This window comes from Enhydra lutris, unplaced genomic scaffold (assembly GCF_002288905.1).
Source record: "Enhydra lutris kenyoni isolate GAN:26980312 unplaced genomic scaffold, ASM228890v2 scaffoldscaffold2, whole genome shotgun sequence".
Classification (NCBI taxonomy): domain Eukaryota; kingdom Metazoa; phylum Chordata; class Mammalia; order Carnivora; family Mustelidae; genus Enhydra; species Enhydra lutris.
In genome coordinates, this window is record NW_019154086.1 from 18471209 (window position 1) to 18489425 (window position 18217).

General features: G+C 46.1%; 1 protein-coding gene across 1 annotated transcript in view; it reads right to left on the reverse strand.

The window, feature by feature from the left end:
• Nucleotides 1-18217, reverse strand: part of LOC111150836 (fibronectin type III domain containing 3B) — a 343921-nt gene that overhangs the window by 52000 nt on the left and 273704 nt on the right. Inside the window, exons 12-15 of the mRNA XM_022508466.1 lie at nucleotides 5702-5826; nucleotides 4311-4485; nucleotides 2371-2457; nucleotides 818-956 (exon numbers count right to left, since the gene is read on the reverse strand). Of these exons, the coding sequence (XP_022364174.1) occupies nucleotides 818-956; nucleotides 2371-2457; nucleotides 4311-4485; nucleotides 5702-5826 (526 nt within the window). The remainder of the gene's footprint in view (nucleotides 1-817; nucleotides 957-2370; nucleotides 2458-4310; nucleotides 4486-5701; nucleotides 5827-18217) is intronic.

The window sequence follows — 18217 nt, forward strand, 5'->3', positions numbered from 1 at the left end:
TTCTAATGGCATTCAATTCTTTTTAAGTTTTATTTATTGAGAGAGAGCAAGCCAGCGCATGCGCAAGTGCATGTGGGGGAGGGGCAGAGGGAGAGGGAGAAAGAAACTCAGCCGACTCCACTCTGAGCACGGGGCCCAACATTGGGCTCAATATCACAACCCTGAGATCACGACCTGAGCAGAAATCGAGAGTGGGATGCTTAACTAGCTGTGCCACCCAAGCACTCCTCTAACAGCCTTCATTTCATTGAAATAATCCATGCTGCAGAGGTAAACCACAATACCCTTCTGCTTGATATCCCCCAAGCACCACAAAATAACCTCAAGTGAAAAATTCCTAAAGTTCAGGACTTCTGGTTACATACAAACAACAACAAAAACTAGTTTTCCTAGTTGTTCTTCACTTGAACATTCTGTATATCAAAATTTCTTATGATGACATACCTAAAGTCTGAACTTTATTTTCAATATTAATTTTATAAATCAATTTTTTACATTAACTATCACTACCATTTGGTAACGGCATGCTGTTGAAGAATGAATATATTTTCAGAGATGACTACATTCAGATCAGTAATATATTAAAAGTATAGGAGGAAAAATACAGGAAAAACCATAAAGGAAGTAAAATGCTCTTAAAATTGTCCATTTTACCAGTTGGTGGAATTCTCTGGATGTTTCTCATACATACATTCCAAATCTGTAAAACTCCCACAAATAACACCTTTTATTTTGTATTTTGCTTTGTCACTACGGAAGTTAATCAGTTTCTAAAAATCTGTCAAAAATAAGCAATAGGAACAGTAGCAAAACATACCCCACTTGACACTAAAGCCATGAGATGTAACTGGTCCTTTAATGAGGGGTCTTGTGGGAGGCCCAGGCCTGTCAGGACTTGTCGTACACACCAGAACTTCGCTTGGACAACTCTTCCCTTCCACATTAGAAGCAGTGAGCTATAATACAACCAAAAAAATATTAACGTGCTTTAGATATCAGCTTTAAAGAAATGGGCATTTTAAAAAAAAAAGATTTTATTTATTTGAGAGAGCATGTGTGAGAGAATGCACAGAGAGAGGGAGAGGGACCAGCCGACTCCTGCTGAGCAGGGAGTCTGATGTGGGGCTCAATTCCAGGACCCCAGGACCATGGAATCATGACCTAAGCCAAAGGCAGACACTTCACTGACTGAGCTGCTCAGGAACCCTGAAATGGGCACTTTTTAACATGGCAAGATCAAGGCATCTGTAAACTCACACAGACAGACACACACACACACACACACATACATTTCCTCTCTCACAATCTCAAACAACTGATTTATAAGCGTTTCCTTTACAAGGTACTTATTTCCTGTAGAGTTAGCTATGAACAATTAAAACAGCAAAGGTGGGTTTTAGCAAAAGACTAAATTTTTACCCTTTCAAGAAGACATAAAACAAAACCAGTATGTTACTTCCTGGTTCTTACTGTTCTGTGGAAGGAAAGTATGAGGCGGGGAAAACAGGTAAAAATGCCTTTATTTACTTAAGAGGAGGGCAATGCCACCTTGTGGAGAAATGCTAGCAGTAGCCCTATGTTCTCAGAGCCGGCTCCAAATAACAAACATTTGTTAAAAATTGGTAACTATCATTTTCCTCGAACCGTCCCAAACTTCACTGGATAATGTGACAGCTCTTTACTGAATGACTACTACGTGTCAAACACCATTTGGTCCCCAGAACTGGAAAAGGAAGGGAAGACTCAGAAGATGAACTTCTCCCTCCAAAAAGGACACAGCCCTAGCAGACCCTGCAGCGCTTGGCCCTAGATTGGTAAACAGCCCTGCGGCCAAGAACGCTGCCCACCCCTCTGCTCGCTCTAATGGCTGCGGCTGGGAGCTCCATTTTTCCTTACAGTGCGGAGTCCTCTGGTGACATTAATAGTGGTGGCTGATGACCAAAGCAATGCCTAAGTAGGGACAGAGTGGGCACGGAAAAGAAACATAAAAATAGCTGGAGAAAAAAGAAATGGGCAGAAGAACAGAGGCAGAGAGAGAGTGAACGGGAAATCAAATTAAAAGAAGCACAGGAGGGCAAGGGGGGACGTGTGGGTGACAGGTGCACTGAGTGTTCAGCTCGGGTGCCCTCAGCCACTGGCACCCGGCCACCCCGTGATGTGGTCTGTTCCAGCATGCGACAACAGGTTCCCCTCTCAAAACTGGGCTTTAAAATTTAAAGTACAGTGCGCCTTCTTTAAGTGTTACTTTAATAATGTAAAGCATGGTGAAACTTAAAAATCTTTTCACCTACGGAGTCTGTTTGAAATGGTAAATGGGTGCAACATGAAACAGCTTTTAAATCAGTTCTGGTACCAAAATGACTGACTCACCCTGAATTTATACTGTGTGCTTCTTTTGAGATTTTTCACAGTACAGGTTAAGTCCTCTCCAGTGTATTTTGGGTGGAAAACGTTATCCTGCAAAGGCAAAGCCAGAAAGAAACATCAGTATCACTGAAAACTGTACATTACTAAATACCTCTGTGTTTAGGATTTTTCTATTGCCTCTTTCCATCACCACCAGCAGCCAGACGTCGAGCAGTGACGGCAAAAAGAGAGCGTCAGAGTTCCTGGTGCTGTAGATAGTGCTGTAGCTCTATCAAGTAAAAATTTGACTTTATCTCATTGTAGTTTCTCCTGGGTCTGTCGAACTTTATTGTGAGGCTCAAACGGGCATGAGAACAGTGCTCTCCTCCTGAGAGGATGCAAATCCGCCCTGGAAAAGATGCCACCACATGCTTTCCTCCCAGAGCAAACTTCTCCCAATTCCTCAATAAGCATTTTAAACAAAGGATTAAACCACCAAGGAGGGCCAGGTGACAAAGTAGTATGTACTGTAAAAAATGTATTTAATGTTAGTCTGAGAAGAACGTCTTCTTCCGGGCTCTTGACCGTGTAGCTGCAATGTGCTACATAACGAACTGTGGCTGAGCTTTCTGACCACACAGTGTCCTCTTCTGGCCAAGGGAGAAAGGACAGTCTGGACGAGAAAGGCATGATCCTTTAAGAGGCTAGGTATCCCCCTAAAAGCCCAATGTGCAGAATTCATTCACTAGTATTCTCAATCACGCATCGCTCCATCCAGCCAGCCATCAATGATTACGGAGCACCTCCTAGGCCTCAGGCTTCCTTCCGCCTTCTACAGGCTCCGCACTGCCCAAAAACAGATAAAGCCTTGCCTGCCAGAAACTTACATGCCAGGTGGAGACCGTGATTAAAAAAATAAAACCTATACATAAATATGAAGCTGTGGGGTGTTAAGGGCAACGACAAAGAAAATCAAGCTGGGTGAAAGGACAGAGCGGTGGGTCGAGTGAGGTGCTCCTCTAGGGCTGTGCCAGTTAAATAAGGTAGCTATGTGGGGCTCTTTAAATTTAAACTAAATACAATTCAGAATTCAGTTCTGTGGGCCCACAGCCATATTTCAAGTGCTTAATCGTCACATGTGACTAGGTGCTACCTTTATTGGATAGCACAAACTACAGACCATTTCCATCATTGTGGAAAGTTCTACTGCATAGTGCTGTTTCAGGGAAGGTGGCTCTGCACAGTTCACATGTGAGGAGACCTGACGGAAATGAGGGAAACGAGTCAAAGGAAGTGGAAGGGCCTTCGAGCTGTTGGGCGCAGAAACTGCAAAGGCCCTGAGGTCAAGGCATGCCTGCGTGTCCTATGAGACTACAGAGGCAGAAGCAAGGACCTAAAAGAAAAACAGAATAGCATGGCAGGCATTGTAAGGGCTCCAGCTTTTATTCTGGAAGGGTGGGGAAGGCCCAGAGGTAGGAAGGGTTCTGAGCAGGGCACCGACTGGATCTGTTTTACTTAACAGATCACCTCGGCTTCCTGTGGAGAACAGACTACAGTATAATAAGGGTGAGAGGAGGGAAAATACGTAAAGAGACCACCACAATAATCCAGGGATGGGATAATGGTGGCTTAGGAAGGGGTAGCAGCCTTGGATACTAAGAAATGGCCAGATTTCAGGTTAATATATGGACACAGATTTAAAAGGATCTGCCGACAGATTATATAGATGGGGTCGAGGATAACTCCAGATTTTCTGGCTTCCCCAAACACAAGGACAGGAATGCCACTCCCTGACATAGGGAAGACTGTGGGAAGGACAGGTTGCGGCCAGCGGTGGTAGTGGTCGAAATTAAGAGTTTGGTTCTGAACTTATGTAGCTAGTGCACTTTTATGGCGTTCTGTCTGTTACAACAATACTGACTTATACAGAACACACGCAAGGGTATAAAATCTGCAGGGCTTACATTTTCATCCTCCTGGATTTCCAAGGTGTAGGTGACCGCTTCCTCGGGTGAACAGCCTTCTGGTTTGTTCCACTGCAATGTGACCCATGTGACCCCAGCTCGGACAAGTCTTGGCGCAGAGGGCATCTGAGGAATGTTTCCTAATGTGTAACATACCACCTCTTGGCTATAACCGCTATGGAGAGACAAACCCAGGAAGACATACATTTAGGAACATGGGAGGAGTCTTGGCATTTTAAAAGAGAAGGACAGGCCCACTACTGCCTGACTGGCTTGGGCTGGAAAGTCTGGGGCATGACAGATCCAGCCAACAAAGCAAGGCAAGCACTCTTTATGTGATATTCCCTACTACCCCTACTTTCCATCTGCCTGATTGCCAGTCTGCTATTAAGAAAGCAGAGCACATTGCAGGACTACACTGTTAAGGATTTATCTCCCACCCCCCGAAAGCACCCAGCAGAAAGCACAACACTGTGCAAAGGCACTAAGCTATGACCCACAGCTACCAAGGAACCGTCATATCAGTATGAGCACAAATCAGTGTCTGCTGACGAAATACACTGCTTTACAAATATATACGGTGCTAGTTTTCAGAAGTTTATGGGTGCTTCCAATTCACTGACAAACCCTTGAAGCCTTTATCATTAGGACTTTTTCAACCGGCAGACTTGAATCGGCTATCATGGGTGGGGAGAGGGGGCTATGAACCCTTGTGATATTCTCGAGGCTGGAGAAAAGCTTGAGGACCAATGATGCACTGAACCTTTAAGATTTTTCAATAAGCAGTGATGAAAGAAAAAGGATTTTTCCCTTAATCAAGAGTTACCCAGGAAGTACAATTGAAATATGGTCCTTTCAAAGCATCTTTAATCCCCAGACGCTCCCTCGGACACCGATTATGGCCTTTCTTCTACAGCTCGAGGCAAGCTGTGGTGCCTGGGCCAGGCGGAGTTTTCTCCAGGCCTGTGAGGGTCTGCCCAGGGCTTAACAACAATGGCCGGCCTGAAACCCCTTTCTATCAGGCAACCTCAAATATAACTGAAAAAGGCAACCACATGACTAGTGATGAAAGGAAAAGGCACGTGTTCTGAAAAAAAATAAAGCCTCAAGAGGGATTTCTCTCAGAATCTGAACTGCTACCTTCATCTGGGCTCCCAGGGACACGTCATGGGGCCTTGGCCTCACAGCCTGAGAGCTGGCATGGAGACCACCCGGGGCATTCATCACCTTGGGACATGCCTTTCACTCTCTGATTAGGGTTCCTTCGAGCAAAATCTCAAATTGGTTCAGCGTGGGGCAGTGGATGTCTTCACACGTTCCAGCCACATGAGAGGAAGACACAGAATGACCACGTGAGTGTTCAGCGGCAGGAGAGTGAGGAGACATCATACCTGGTGCCGATGTCATTCCGAGCAGCCAGCCTGAACGTGTACCCCATCGCTGGACAAAGCTTTGTCAACTTGCAGTGCTTCTGACTCCCAAAGAAGCACTGTCTGAAACCACTGTTTCTCTTTCCCTAAAAGGCAACAATGAAACAATACACACAAGTTTTTAAAAAAAAAAATCAGTAATAAGAAACTGAGGAAGGCTTTCTGAATAATTGTTTCATTTCCTGGGTCTCGATGAACAAAACCAAGAGAAGGAAGGCTTCTAGGGGAGTGTTTGACAATGCAATGTCATCCTGAACGTAAAAGGCACTACAGAAACATCTGAGGACGCATGGGTGGCTCAGTCGGTTAAGCATCTGCCTTCAGCTCAGGTCGTGACCCCAGGGTCTAGGGATCTACTCGGGCTCCCCAGCCAACAACAGGGAGTCTGCTTCTCCCTCTGCCCTCCTCCCACTCATTCTCTCAATCTCTCTCTCTCTTTAAATAAAAAAAAAAAAAAAAAAAATCAGGAAAAAAAAAAAGAAAAAAAGAAAGAAAAACCTGTAACTGAGACAAGTCATGCCTCAAGCTTGTGGTATTTCTGAACTGGTTTTGGTTAACAACAACAACAACAAAAGTCCTATCAGGTATAAGGCAATGCACCATTTCTAAGATCCTCCTCACTTGCCTTGGTCAAACTGCCCAGTCTGACCAACCAAGGGTAAGTCTGCAGCCTTATTTCAGGGATCGCTAGTTCTGGAAAGGCAGTAATTGCAGAGCACCTGAGGATCAGTCTAATGAGCTTAGCGTGCCAGAGAAGAAAGCCCTCCCCAGGCTTCTCTCTCTCCTTTCCCACTCTGCCCCCCTCCCGCTAGTCCCTGAACATGTGCATTCCTGCAGTGGTGAGCTATTTGTTCACTGATCCCTAAATATGGGTCACATGCCTTTGATTCATCTTGCCCACATCCGCTTCCCTCCTAACAGTGCCGTGGACAGTCAGTCACAACTTACAGAGTTGCATGTCTGATAAACACCTTGATGTCTGATGAGCAACCCTGGCTGAATTCACCTATATGTATGATTGCCACTCTTTACCATTCTTATCAGGCCGGAAATACATTTTTAATGCCTTTCTAGCAGTCCACAATGCTTCAAATTCTTTGAAGTAAAAAGAAACCACTCTGGTAGGTTGTCTACACAGACCCCTGTGTAAGAAAAAAAGTCACCTGCCCTGTGCCACGCTCAGGCACGGACTCCTCCTATCAGTAGGACGGCAGAACAAGTATTTCATGCCCATCATCCACAGCATTTTTATCGATGTTCACGCAAAGAAAGCCACATGCCAACACTGAATGAACCTTAGCATTCTAATCAGACGGTTGGGCCCAGGGCTTTCAGAAATATGTTTGAAGTTTTCAATTTATTTTATAAAGAAAGATGAAAGCACATTTTTCTCCTAAGCAAATTTAAGCATTTCCTTCCTTTAAGCAGGCCTCCAGAACGCTTACCACTGAAACACATTCCAGGTGAAGCTTAATTAAAAATAAAATAAACACACAACTAGCTTGAAGTGCCACTAGGGTGAACAGATTAAAAACCACTGGTACATTCATCCTCAGACTAATTCCCTGCCTTCCCCTCCCCTCACCAAGCAAGGTGGTGCCCTTTCCAGGAAGGGAGTAGAAGTCCTATTAATCTTTGAGATTCAAAGTTCATATTATCAAGGTTTCAAAGTCCACTCAGATGCAAACTGCAAAGCGTAACATTTTTCAGCTGCTACTTGGGCAAAGTCACTGAGTGGCTGGCGTATCAGCTTACTTTAACCTTGAGTGGTAAGGTTGCAGCAGACGATTTATTCATAGCAACACTTTTTATACATACATTTGCATAATTACATCCAGGGTCTGATTATACTCTGTGCACACCCTGGTATGTTTTGTATCCATTTCAAGCTGTAGCGTGATCTACCTTCTTTCCTCTTCTATTTCGGAGCTTAGAGTAAACAGTGCAAGAAAGGCACATCCTGCCGCCACGGAAGCCTCATCCCTTCCAATCCTGACGCTGGCTCCCCTTCAATGCCTCGTTTTTCCTATTTCTTTGTTTGGTCTCCTTTGCCCATTTTTGGTGCTTAGAACTATAGCCAGTAAATAAAAGTCAGTCTGTTCCTTACTAGGTTGATTTGCTTTAATAGGGTAAAAACTGGACTGTCTGTGGCTGAAATGAGAAAAAAGAATGGGGAAGATCGATGATGGGGACTAGACTTCTCTTTTAAAGGGCCACAGCACTGTGATTTGCTGAAGAATTGGGAAAGAGGCATTCTGTGATCTTGAAGACATTTCTCCTATGTTGCCAAATTTCCTCCTGCCCACCCCCCTCAGTATCAGGAACAACTACTAAATAAACTCCAACCTGTTTAGATAAAGCATGCCAAACTTCCCATCTTGGAAAATTTGTACCTTTCAAGATGTAATACTCTGTGCACGGTCCTTAACAACATGCAGAAAGACCCAGAGCTGCTGGAACCTTAGAACCGAGTTTTAGAAACAGCATCTGGAGTCTGAAGAGTTAAGAGTACACATAGTTCACAGAGTGAAGGAAGTAGGGAAGTAAGGAAATACTCATGAATGACATGGAGTTTTAATATAAAAGGGATGTCAGGGAAGAAAAAAAAAGGATATTCACAAAAGTCCTTGCAGTGCAAAAGTGAACTACAGCTGAGGGGTTAGCAAATAAGAACGGGGAACAGCACGGGGGGGCAGCATCACCCTGATCTGCTGGACAGACCGTGCCAGGTGCTCACAGAGCTCCGGGCTTAGGCTCTGGGGGCAAGGACATGTTCAAAGGCTAATGTGGAGGACTGGTCTGTACACCAAGAAGGGTGCCAGGCTGTAAACAGCATTTGCAAATAAGATATTAGCCAGTTCTTCTTGTTGATAGAAATCAGTAGGGTTAAGGGAAAAAAAAAAAAAAGATAATGCTTTCGAAGACTGAAGGATTCAGCTGAACTGATGGGGGTTGTCATGTGAGTGCTTATCACTGTTTATCAGAAATTAAATATGTCTAAGCATTACTGTCAGTGAAGTTTTACAGATGGTAAATCGTAACTTTCATGTTATAGGTAGCATGGCTCCAAATGACTCAGAGATTATGATCTCTGGCAGGTACCCCCCTCCTAATAAAACCTAATCTAAACTACGCAGGATTAGAGAGATACTAGCTTTACTTGGAAACTTATTTTTTCATCATTTAAGGTCAGCCTTGTGTGAAGTTTCCCACAAAAACATGGTCCTAAGAGAAATGAGTATCTCTGGATGTTTTTTAGGTCTGCTGCCAATGATCTGGCCAAACACAGGCAGCAGGGACACCAGTGGCCATGGCCGTGTCCTGGTCAGTGACTACCATGAGGCCACGTGTGGTGCGTCACACAGAGGAGAGGAAGAGGATTGCTCAAAAGGCCAAGCTGCTAGCGGGTCTCTAAGGGAAGAGCTGGAGCGTGGATGCCTAGAAACGCCTGAGTCTCTGTACGTGGGCGGATCAGGTGGGCAGTGTGTGAGCAGGCAGGATCAGAACCTCCCTAAGATGCGCAATGAGGCTCCCGTTCTCCTGAGGAAGGAAACCAAACTTCACCCCACTTAGGAAAAAGAGCAGAAAGAAAGCTTCAAGTCCACACCCCTCCATCATTCTGGAACAGATCCAGGCCCTGGGCTGCATCTGATACGAAGCGATACAACCACCAGTCGTGTTCTCGCCGCACCTTCTACCGCCAGTGTCCACAAATCCGAAAGGGGCAGATTTTGGGGCTCCCTGACTGGTTTCCATTTCAGAATCCTGGGCATGCCCAGATGCTGGTTTCTACAGCACAGCTGAGTTCAAGAACAAGATTACTCTTTCCTAAATGAGAAGAAATCTTGGGCGTGCGAACTCATGGTGTGCTGATGAACTTCAAGGTACTCCATTTCACACGGGGTGTGGCATTACAGCCCTGGGTTCCCTCCCTCTTCAGCTGAGCGCTCCTCTTCTCACTCAACTCACTCTACAGCTCTCGTATAATCTATCACCATCCTAGATGCAGCCCCAGTGAGAGCACCAGTTCGGCACCATGGCCTTGAGTCCCATGGAGATGCTCCCTGGCCAGAGCGCAGGCTGCTTATCTCCCACTCCTGGTGACCACTGCTCTCCAGGACAGCCAGTGAGCCGGCGCATATATGTTGGCCCTTGCCCAGGACCCCGCTGCTCAGTTCTGCCTTACCTCCTCTTTATTACCACGAAATGAGAGCACATTGTGTATGATCTACATTCTAGACCATTCCAGACCCCAGGGGGTTGGGTTCCTCTCCATTCCCTCGAGCCGAGCAGGTCTCAGGCAACCCACTCCCCCGTGCCACGGCAACTCTCATTGCCCAGCATTCCCCTGGCCGATGTCTGCCAGCCATCCCTATCTCTGCCTCCCTCTGGCTGAGCAAGTGCCTCGTTTCAGTTTAGACTCACATACCAAAGACAGGTACCATCTCTGAGGAGAGTCGCAGACTCGGAAGATTTAAAATCCTTCTAACACTCTTTAGAAAAGTCACATAGTTGCTTACAAGTTCTAAGGATAATCAGAGTCCAGATGTTCTAGGTCCTACAAGGTTCCTGCTAACTTGTGAAGAATGTCAGTACTCAATAACCTCCAGCACAACGTTCTACCAGACCGTGGAAGGGCAGGGGTAAGAGAAGGAAACACAGTGCAGCAGGTAAAATGTGGACTCTCAGTGGCTCACCACAGAGACTGACTCACCCTTGGAAAGGTTTTCTCAAGATGTGTTAATAACCTCTGCGACAAGGATGGCCCTCCACCCCAACCACGGGGAGGTGTGGGGGAAAGGAAATGCCTTATCAAACATTTCAGTCTTTAAAATAAAACTTAACCCACTGAGCCACCCAGGCACCCTGTGGGAAGATTTTTAAACACAGACATGCAACAGTCTTCTGGGGATGGTTCAGGTGTGATGTAACCTAAGGCCACGAGAGTGAGTAAATTAAATAATCTTCCAAAGGCCCCTCCACACGTACCTGAGTTTCCGACTCTCCGTGGTGTCTGTTTATGAACATATAAAGGAATAAAGCTCCAGTGGAGAAATCAATTTACAGGTGGGTCTGCTTATTTAAAATCTGCTAAGTATATAAAACGTGTTTGATCCATTTCATAAAATTCAGCTAATTTTTAAAGTTAAAAACATGGTTTTTTAAAAAGATTTTATTTATTTACTTGAGAGAGAGAAAGAATGAAAGGGGAAGAGGGAGCATGAGCAGGGGTAAGAGAGAGAAGCAGGCTCCCCACTGAGCAGGGAGCCCCATGCAGGGCTCAACCCCAGGACCCTGGGGTCATGACCTGAGCCAAAGGCAGGTGCTTGACTGAGCCCCCCAAGCACCCCAAGTTATAAACATGTTTAAAGTACTGTGTTCGGGGCACCTGGGTGGCTCAGTGGGTTAAAGCCTCTGCCTTTAGCTCAGGTCATGATGCCAGGGTCCTGGGATCCAGACCCGCATTGGGCTCTCTGCTCATTGGGGAGCCTGCTTCCCCTTCTCCATCCCTCCGTCTCTCTCTGCCTGCCTCTCTGCCTACTTGCGATCTCTCCCTGTCAAATAAATAAATAAAATCTTTAAAAAAAAAAAAAGAGTACTGTGTTCATTGGTAAAATGACATAACTAAAAGCCTAAAAATGGAACTTCTTTTTCCATTTTATTTTATTTCTTTTCAGTGTTCCAAAATTCATTGTTTATGCACCACACCCAGTGCTCCTTTTTCAAGTTCATTTTCCCTCTTCATTATGTGTCTTCACTAGTCTGTCCTCAGTACTTGGGAAGATGAATCCTTTAAATGGGTTGGTTTCCTACTAAGGAACTTCACACATCCATGGCCCATTCTGTACATCGAACTCACGCGTAATCCAATTAATTCAGGCTACAGTATTTTTCCGCCCAGAATAACTCTGCAGACTGTGGGGAATGTGGCTGCTTTGGCTAACATTTCCAACCAGCCTGGCACTCACTACCCTGGAAGCTGGTATGCCCAACGCTGGCACTAACAGACGAAGTTGGCTGATATTTTCATCTGCCTTCTAATTAATAAATTGGAAATGATCCTTCCTGTTCCTCTTTCCGACAGCTTCATTCCTGGCACAAGGAAATCAGAATGGCCCCCACAAGGGCATTAGCATCTGCGGTGAACCACCTCCCTCTGGTCATGAGAACTCTCCCTGATGTTTCCTGATCTATGGCCTCTTGCTACTGACCTCCTTCTCTTTCTGGGTCTTTCATGGCCCTGCCCACTTGCCTTCCAGGGCTGCTCTTAGTTTGGTAACTGCCTGGCAACTAAGCCACATGAATTTGGTTATTGGTGGCCCTGTGCTCATGGCCCCGGGGCTGCTGGCTCGAGACAGGGGCCGTGCGACTCTGGGCCACGGCCCTCTCTCTGTAACAGCAGAGTTTAGCCTGTCAAAAATGGCAACGATAAATCAAATAAAAAATAAAGTTGCACTCGCCAACTGAACTATCGCCAGTCTCAAAGATTTAGTCTGCGAGGACGTCTATATTTAGAAGTTGTTCCAGCACGGGCCGACCCTAGGCAACATCAAAGATAAATGTTGGCTTGAGAAATAAAAGAGCATGTATGTGTTCAGCACAACCATACATAAGAAGGGGTTCCTAACAGAGATGTGGGGACACACCCCATCTGGGTGGATTCAAAGGTTCCTTGTGCCAAACTTCACTCTCCCCCCAAGTGATGGCTTTTTCATTTGGAGCGTTCTGGCACAGAGGAACTTTCAAAGGTAAGGCAAGGGGGTGGGATAGTTTGTGTTCCATGTTACTGAATAAACACTGCATGCATTTTATCCTTTGGCACGCCAGTTTTTCCTACTAGTGGGAAAGGCTCAGCTCCCTGAAATAGTCAAGGATAGTCATCAGGTCCTCGGATTTAAAACCAACCAACACCATGTTCCTATATATCCCTTCAAATATGGAGGGTCATCTGCTGTCCAGTCCAGAGTGTGGAGACTGGCCCAGCGAAGGGAAAGGAAAGAGGCAAGGGAGCGACTGTAGAACAGGCTGCCCTGAGTATTTATGTGTCAGCCAAGGCATGGAATATACAGCCCGTCCACCTAACCAAAGCCAAAGGGGCCTCTTGGTGCAGCTGGCATCCAACAAACACGAAAAACAGGAGTTGGTAAATCAGATGCCATGGTCCAAGATAGATATCTGTAATTCTGGAGCAGCCAGAAGCCGCCCACAAAGCCTGCTGCTCAAACACATACTAACCCAGCCTGACCCAGCCTGTATACATGTGACAAATGACACAAAGCAGGGAGACCATCTGCTTCCAGGGTTCTGGTGTCTGGGGCTGAGGTTCCTACAAGAGAGGGCTTCTTGGAACGTAGCTCTTTGCCTTGGTACCCGAACCTCTGAGTTCTTATATCCCTCCTGGCCTACTTCCCTCCCAACAGAAGCTTGGGTGGAGGAAGCTGGTCCCCTGGCTCTCTGCCACCACCCCTGCACATGGCAGTGAAGGTCTGTGGTGTGGCAAGACACGGCTACCCTGCCAGGTCCTCAATTCGGCGTAGGACACTCATGTGAAAGATGGCTTGTGATGGACAGTGTGCCAAGCGACCTGGGCACTCCACCCTTCCATCTCCGTGAGGGTACACCCTGAGAATGACTGAAAGGGCACATGGGCCAGGCAAATGGCACCTCCACTTCCTCCAGGCCTTGGAGATGGCTTATGGGATGCAAACCCGGTTTTTTCGCTGGACCAATGCCCCGCAACATGAGGCCGTGTGGCACCTTGGGGCGGCCGCATCCTCAGGGAGCTCTCCTCCCCAGCAAGTCACTCTGCTTGCTGAAGCGCCAGTCCCTTCCCTGAACCTCTGAACCAGATAAGCCATGGGCAAACTCCCTTGTGCCAAGAAGTGTCCCGCGAGATTATCAGTACTAACCATGCAACACCCAAGCTAAAAAGTAATCTGTTCCATAAACTGGTTACCAAGCATCAGGGGCCAACTCACTCCCTAAACGAGCTAAGCTGGCTCCTCCTAAACTAGGGGTCGAAGAAGTGACAATCCCGGGCCTGCTGTCAGCTCCACAAGGTTTCGGCAACAGGACCACTGATGCACTCTGGCTGGCTCACGGGGTCCCCGGGGCTGGCCTTTTCTGCTCTTTCTACTTCCAATGATACCTCCCTTGACTTCTGTGGCATTTATTTCGTTCTCAGTCGCCTGTGTTTTACAGCTGTGTTGGCTCATTAGTCACCGGCACAGACAGATGTGAAATTCCTATTTGGGCTAGCTGAGTCACATGTGAGAAAGATTCTTGGGAACTGTACTCGTCACATTCCCACAAAGCTATTTTTCTGGTTCTTTCGTATGCTCCCTCCATGTCATGCCCAGAAGCCAAGCTAATGGCAAATTAACATCTATATATAGCACAGACGTCGTGTTTGTTTAGTTCAAGCCGGAGACGCTGGCCTTAGGGCTCCTCTGTCGAAGTTCCTCAGAAGACTGTCATCCAATCCTTCTGCCGGCTGACTTTCCCTACCCTAGACCCTGATACGTGCTTAGGTGACATGAAATACTCAGGACACTGCATCTGCTAGTCGCCAGGCTCACCCACGGAATCCTAACCCACCTGGGGGCGGTGACTAACACGGATTCCAAGTGGAGAAGCAGAGGTCCTGGGGCAAGGTTACTTGCTTGACTAGTTACAGACAAAGCACAGACTATTAACACAGGTCTCGTGAGGTGAATACCATGTGACCGACACCATCATCAGTATGAATTCACGTCACACAATCCCAGCAAGGCTGTGGGAGACATGCATTTGCTCTGATGGACCCGCTGCCCTAGCACTAGTCAGACTTCAGTGTGGCACAAATGAAAACCTTATCTAAGAGTAAAACTCTCAACGGGTTTCCATAAATACTGCCTTCACAGAACGTAAGTTTTCTAAAATGGAAAAGAAAGTTCCTACTTGACTATGAAGTTTGCTCTTTTACTCACATTTCCCCCCCAAAAAAGGCCAGATCACCATCCCTTAAAACAGACTGGGCAGGCCTGGAAGCACCAGTCAACGCAAGGTTCCTAATTCTTTTGGGAAGAGCCCTCCCTACCCTAGAGATATCAGTGTCCTCAATCCATCCCTCTTAGCTGCTTCTAGAAAAAAGCTCCCACCCCTACTAGATAACTCAGCATCATCAAGCAGATGAAGCAACAGGAGGTCAGCCAATTTATCTCAGGTTCATGCCCAAGAAAGGGATATGGGCAGGTCAAAACAATTAGCTCAGGGGTGGCCCCTGAATGGGGTCAGAGCTTTAAGCACCGGCTCCTCCTTCCTAAACTCCTACTCCCAAGTCTCTCCATTGTGGGAAAGAACATCCACCTTGAGAAAACTAGCATCTAAGCCTTGTTTTGCTGTTAAAAAGTTAACAGTTTAATTCTGGATTAAACTAAAACTTAAAATTCATGAAAGACTAAGTCTGTCGTTGTCCCTTTAAAGTCAGTGCTAGGTATAATACTCTAATCTAGCATAAGAAAGAAACCCTCAGGAGACTCTGGGCCTGCTTTCTGCCGGCCTTCAGAATGGCTGTGACTTGTAAATTAAAATGCAAACATGGGGGTAAATGTGGGGGTAGCGACCACACTGTGATCAGAAAGGGATAAACACACAATGCTGTCTCATCAGGTGGCCCAGTAGAAAACTACCTTGAAAACAGCCTTCTGCCTTTCTGATGGGAAGCTTCTGGAGGCGAACACAGTGGCTGAAGGCCCACAAAAAAGCAAGGTCAACTCTCTCTTGTCCATGACTGAGAACGCCACCAGTCACCTCAGTCACCACAACAGGGGGACGTGACCAGCCACGTGCACACCGTTCCACATTATGAGAACGGACCTGTTTCACTGATGGCCACAGCTGAAAAGCTAGTGACACCTGTGTGTTCCATTTTTACTGGTGCATTACTATCTCCCCGTCAGAGTCATTCCCACAGTCTTAAAACTTAAGGGACTGTCTAGTTACAATTATCAACAGAGAAAAGTAGATAGCTAAACCTCTTGCAGAACTACTAGTAATTTCCAAGTGAATTCTGTGGAACAACAAGGCAACAGGGATGACGACAAATTCAGAAGAGAGAGGATCAGCTTTCCTCTGAGTGGTAATCTGTAATCGGTTTGTGCTTTCTCTTTCCCATCAGGGCCACACCTGCTCTGAAGAAGAGAAGAGCAGCAGTTAGCTATTGATTAACTATTAGCTCTTCCCATAGTCAACTCCAGACACGATTCCAGGTCCCAGCAGAAATAGGCCAGGTACTCACTGATCTCTCTGCCGCTGCTCTTCCATTAGTGAAGGTCTTTCTCTAAGAAACTTGACAGTAGGACTTGCTGCTCTTTCAAAATTTCCTACCCATAGTTTTTATTGGAATGGTGATTAAAAAACTGCACAACAACAAAATATCTTGAGTATTCTAACCAGTGCTATAGTACATTAAAATACATATATATATATATATATATATATGGAGGCGCCTGGGTGGCTCAGCGGGTTAAAGCCTCTGCCTTCGGCTCAGGTCATGGTCCCAGGGTCCTGGGATCAAGCCCCGGGTAAGGCTCTCTGCTCAGCGGGGAGCCTGTTTCCTCCGCTCTCTGCCTGCCTCTTTGCCTGCCTGTGATCTCTGTCAAATAAATAAATAAAATCTTAAAAAAAAAAAAAAAATATATATATATATATATATATATATATATATATATATATGGACACCCAGATGGATGGGGCCATCTCTAAGCCATGATTCTCAGACCAGCTGTCAGATCAGAAACAGGGTGGAGTGCTAATCCTGAACACAACCTTCTTCAAGACTCGGAGTAACACCTTTCTCCTTCTCAGGTAGGGATATGCTCCTCCTGCAACCTACTGTTCTTCTGTCCTTCTAGCCACCTGGACAACAGAGAGGCTTATGGGTATATGGCTGGTCTGGAGAGATGCCCTGGGAGAGGAGAGCTTGGGCTCTGAGGGAGTTCGGGGTGGGGAGGGAATAACTCTAGCAAACACCCGCTCCCATTCTGCTGCCCCACCATACTCCACTAGGGCATATTCTAGAAAGAGTCCCTGTTACCAGGTATACCTGACTCCAGAGACTTCCAGGAGAAGGTTCTAAAGGGATAGCCAGAGCCTCACGCCCTCAAACTTCCTGGAGGGCAGATGCTGTTCTCTGAGCATTTGATCTTCTCCCTTCAGGAAGTCAAGGCTTGAGGAGCATGGGAATGTGGGATGCAAAAACCAACACAAGTGAATGGCCTCAGGACTACTGATCCCTAACCTGGCCCCAAATTTAGAAACACCAACTGTTAGTCCTGTTAGGAGCCTTACTTCTGAAGTGACAGAAATGGATTGGTACTACTGCTCCCATTCTCACTGCCAGGAATCCCAATGATACCATTTTGCAACCTTTCTTTAGAGGGACTGAAAAGGAGAGGCACAGTATCAAGCAAAGGAGCTACTGGATGGAAATAAGTTTGAGAAGCATGTGGTTAAATCTGTTTTATTTACATCTGTTTTTAAGTTTTAGAGGACAGCATTCCATTAGCTTTTTCAGCTCTCAGGGTAAGACCACTACCTCCCTGTCACAGATCCCTCCGAGGACACTATACAATGTTGAGGCACTGAGGGTTTGCTCCACAAATGTTGAAATATCTAATAAATGAACAGGCAAAGGACCCTAAAACATACTCTTATCACAAGGGACAATCCTAAATAAGGAGTCTGGAGAGAGCCTCAGTGGTGTAAATATACATGAGCTAATGGGTAAACTGAGGACTGGAAGGGTCAAGCTGCGCCATGTAAAGCCTGGAACAGAATCCGCAGCTCCTAATCTTGGTTCCTTCGATCATACTCTCCTTCCAGGGAGCTCATAATACTTAAAGGCTAGGAAGCGCTTCGCAGAGTCTGGGGTCCAGAAGTTTTTCTACAAGGTGAGTATTAGGCCACAGAATACAAAAGGATTCCTACTGGCAAAAGGCCTATATAGTAGGTGAGAGTCCACTAACCTGGAGTCTTCCATAAAGCTCAACAGGGCCAACACCAGCAGGAATGAGAAGGTGGGAGAGAAAATGAAGAGGAAAGGGAAGGCTGAAGAATTAAGATGGGAGCAAGGCAATAGTGGAAAGAGAGCAAGCAGGGAAAAGACAGGAGAAGGCCAAAAATAAACAGTTTAACATTGTGTGGCCACTAGTCTGTAGTGGGTGCTATTGATTATACACGGTCATCAGACAAAGCTTCTCCATTTCATCTGCGGCTGTAGCTTATTTCTTCTACGCACCCTGCCAGGACACTTCCATTCCAAATTCAAAGGGAAGGTGGCCAACAACTGAGTCACCATCACCATTTCCTGTAGCACCTGGGTTTTCCTTGGAGGTTTCCCATTCAAACACTCAACTTCTCTGACCTTACTTAACTTATGAGGCCACGGTCCAAAGCAGCAAAACTTAAAAAAAAAAAAAAAAAAAAAAAAAAAAA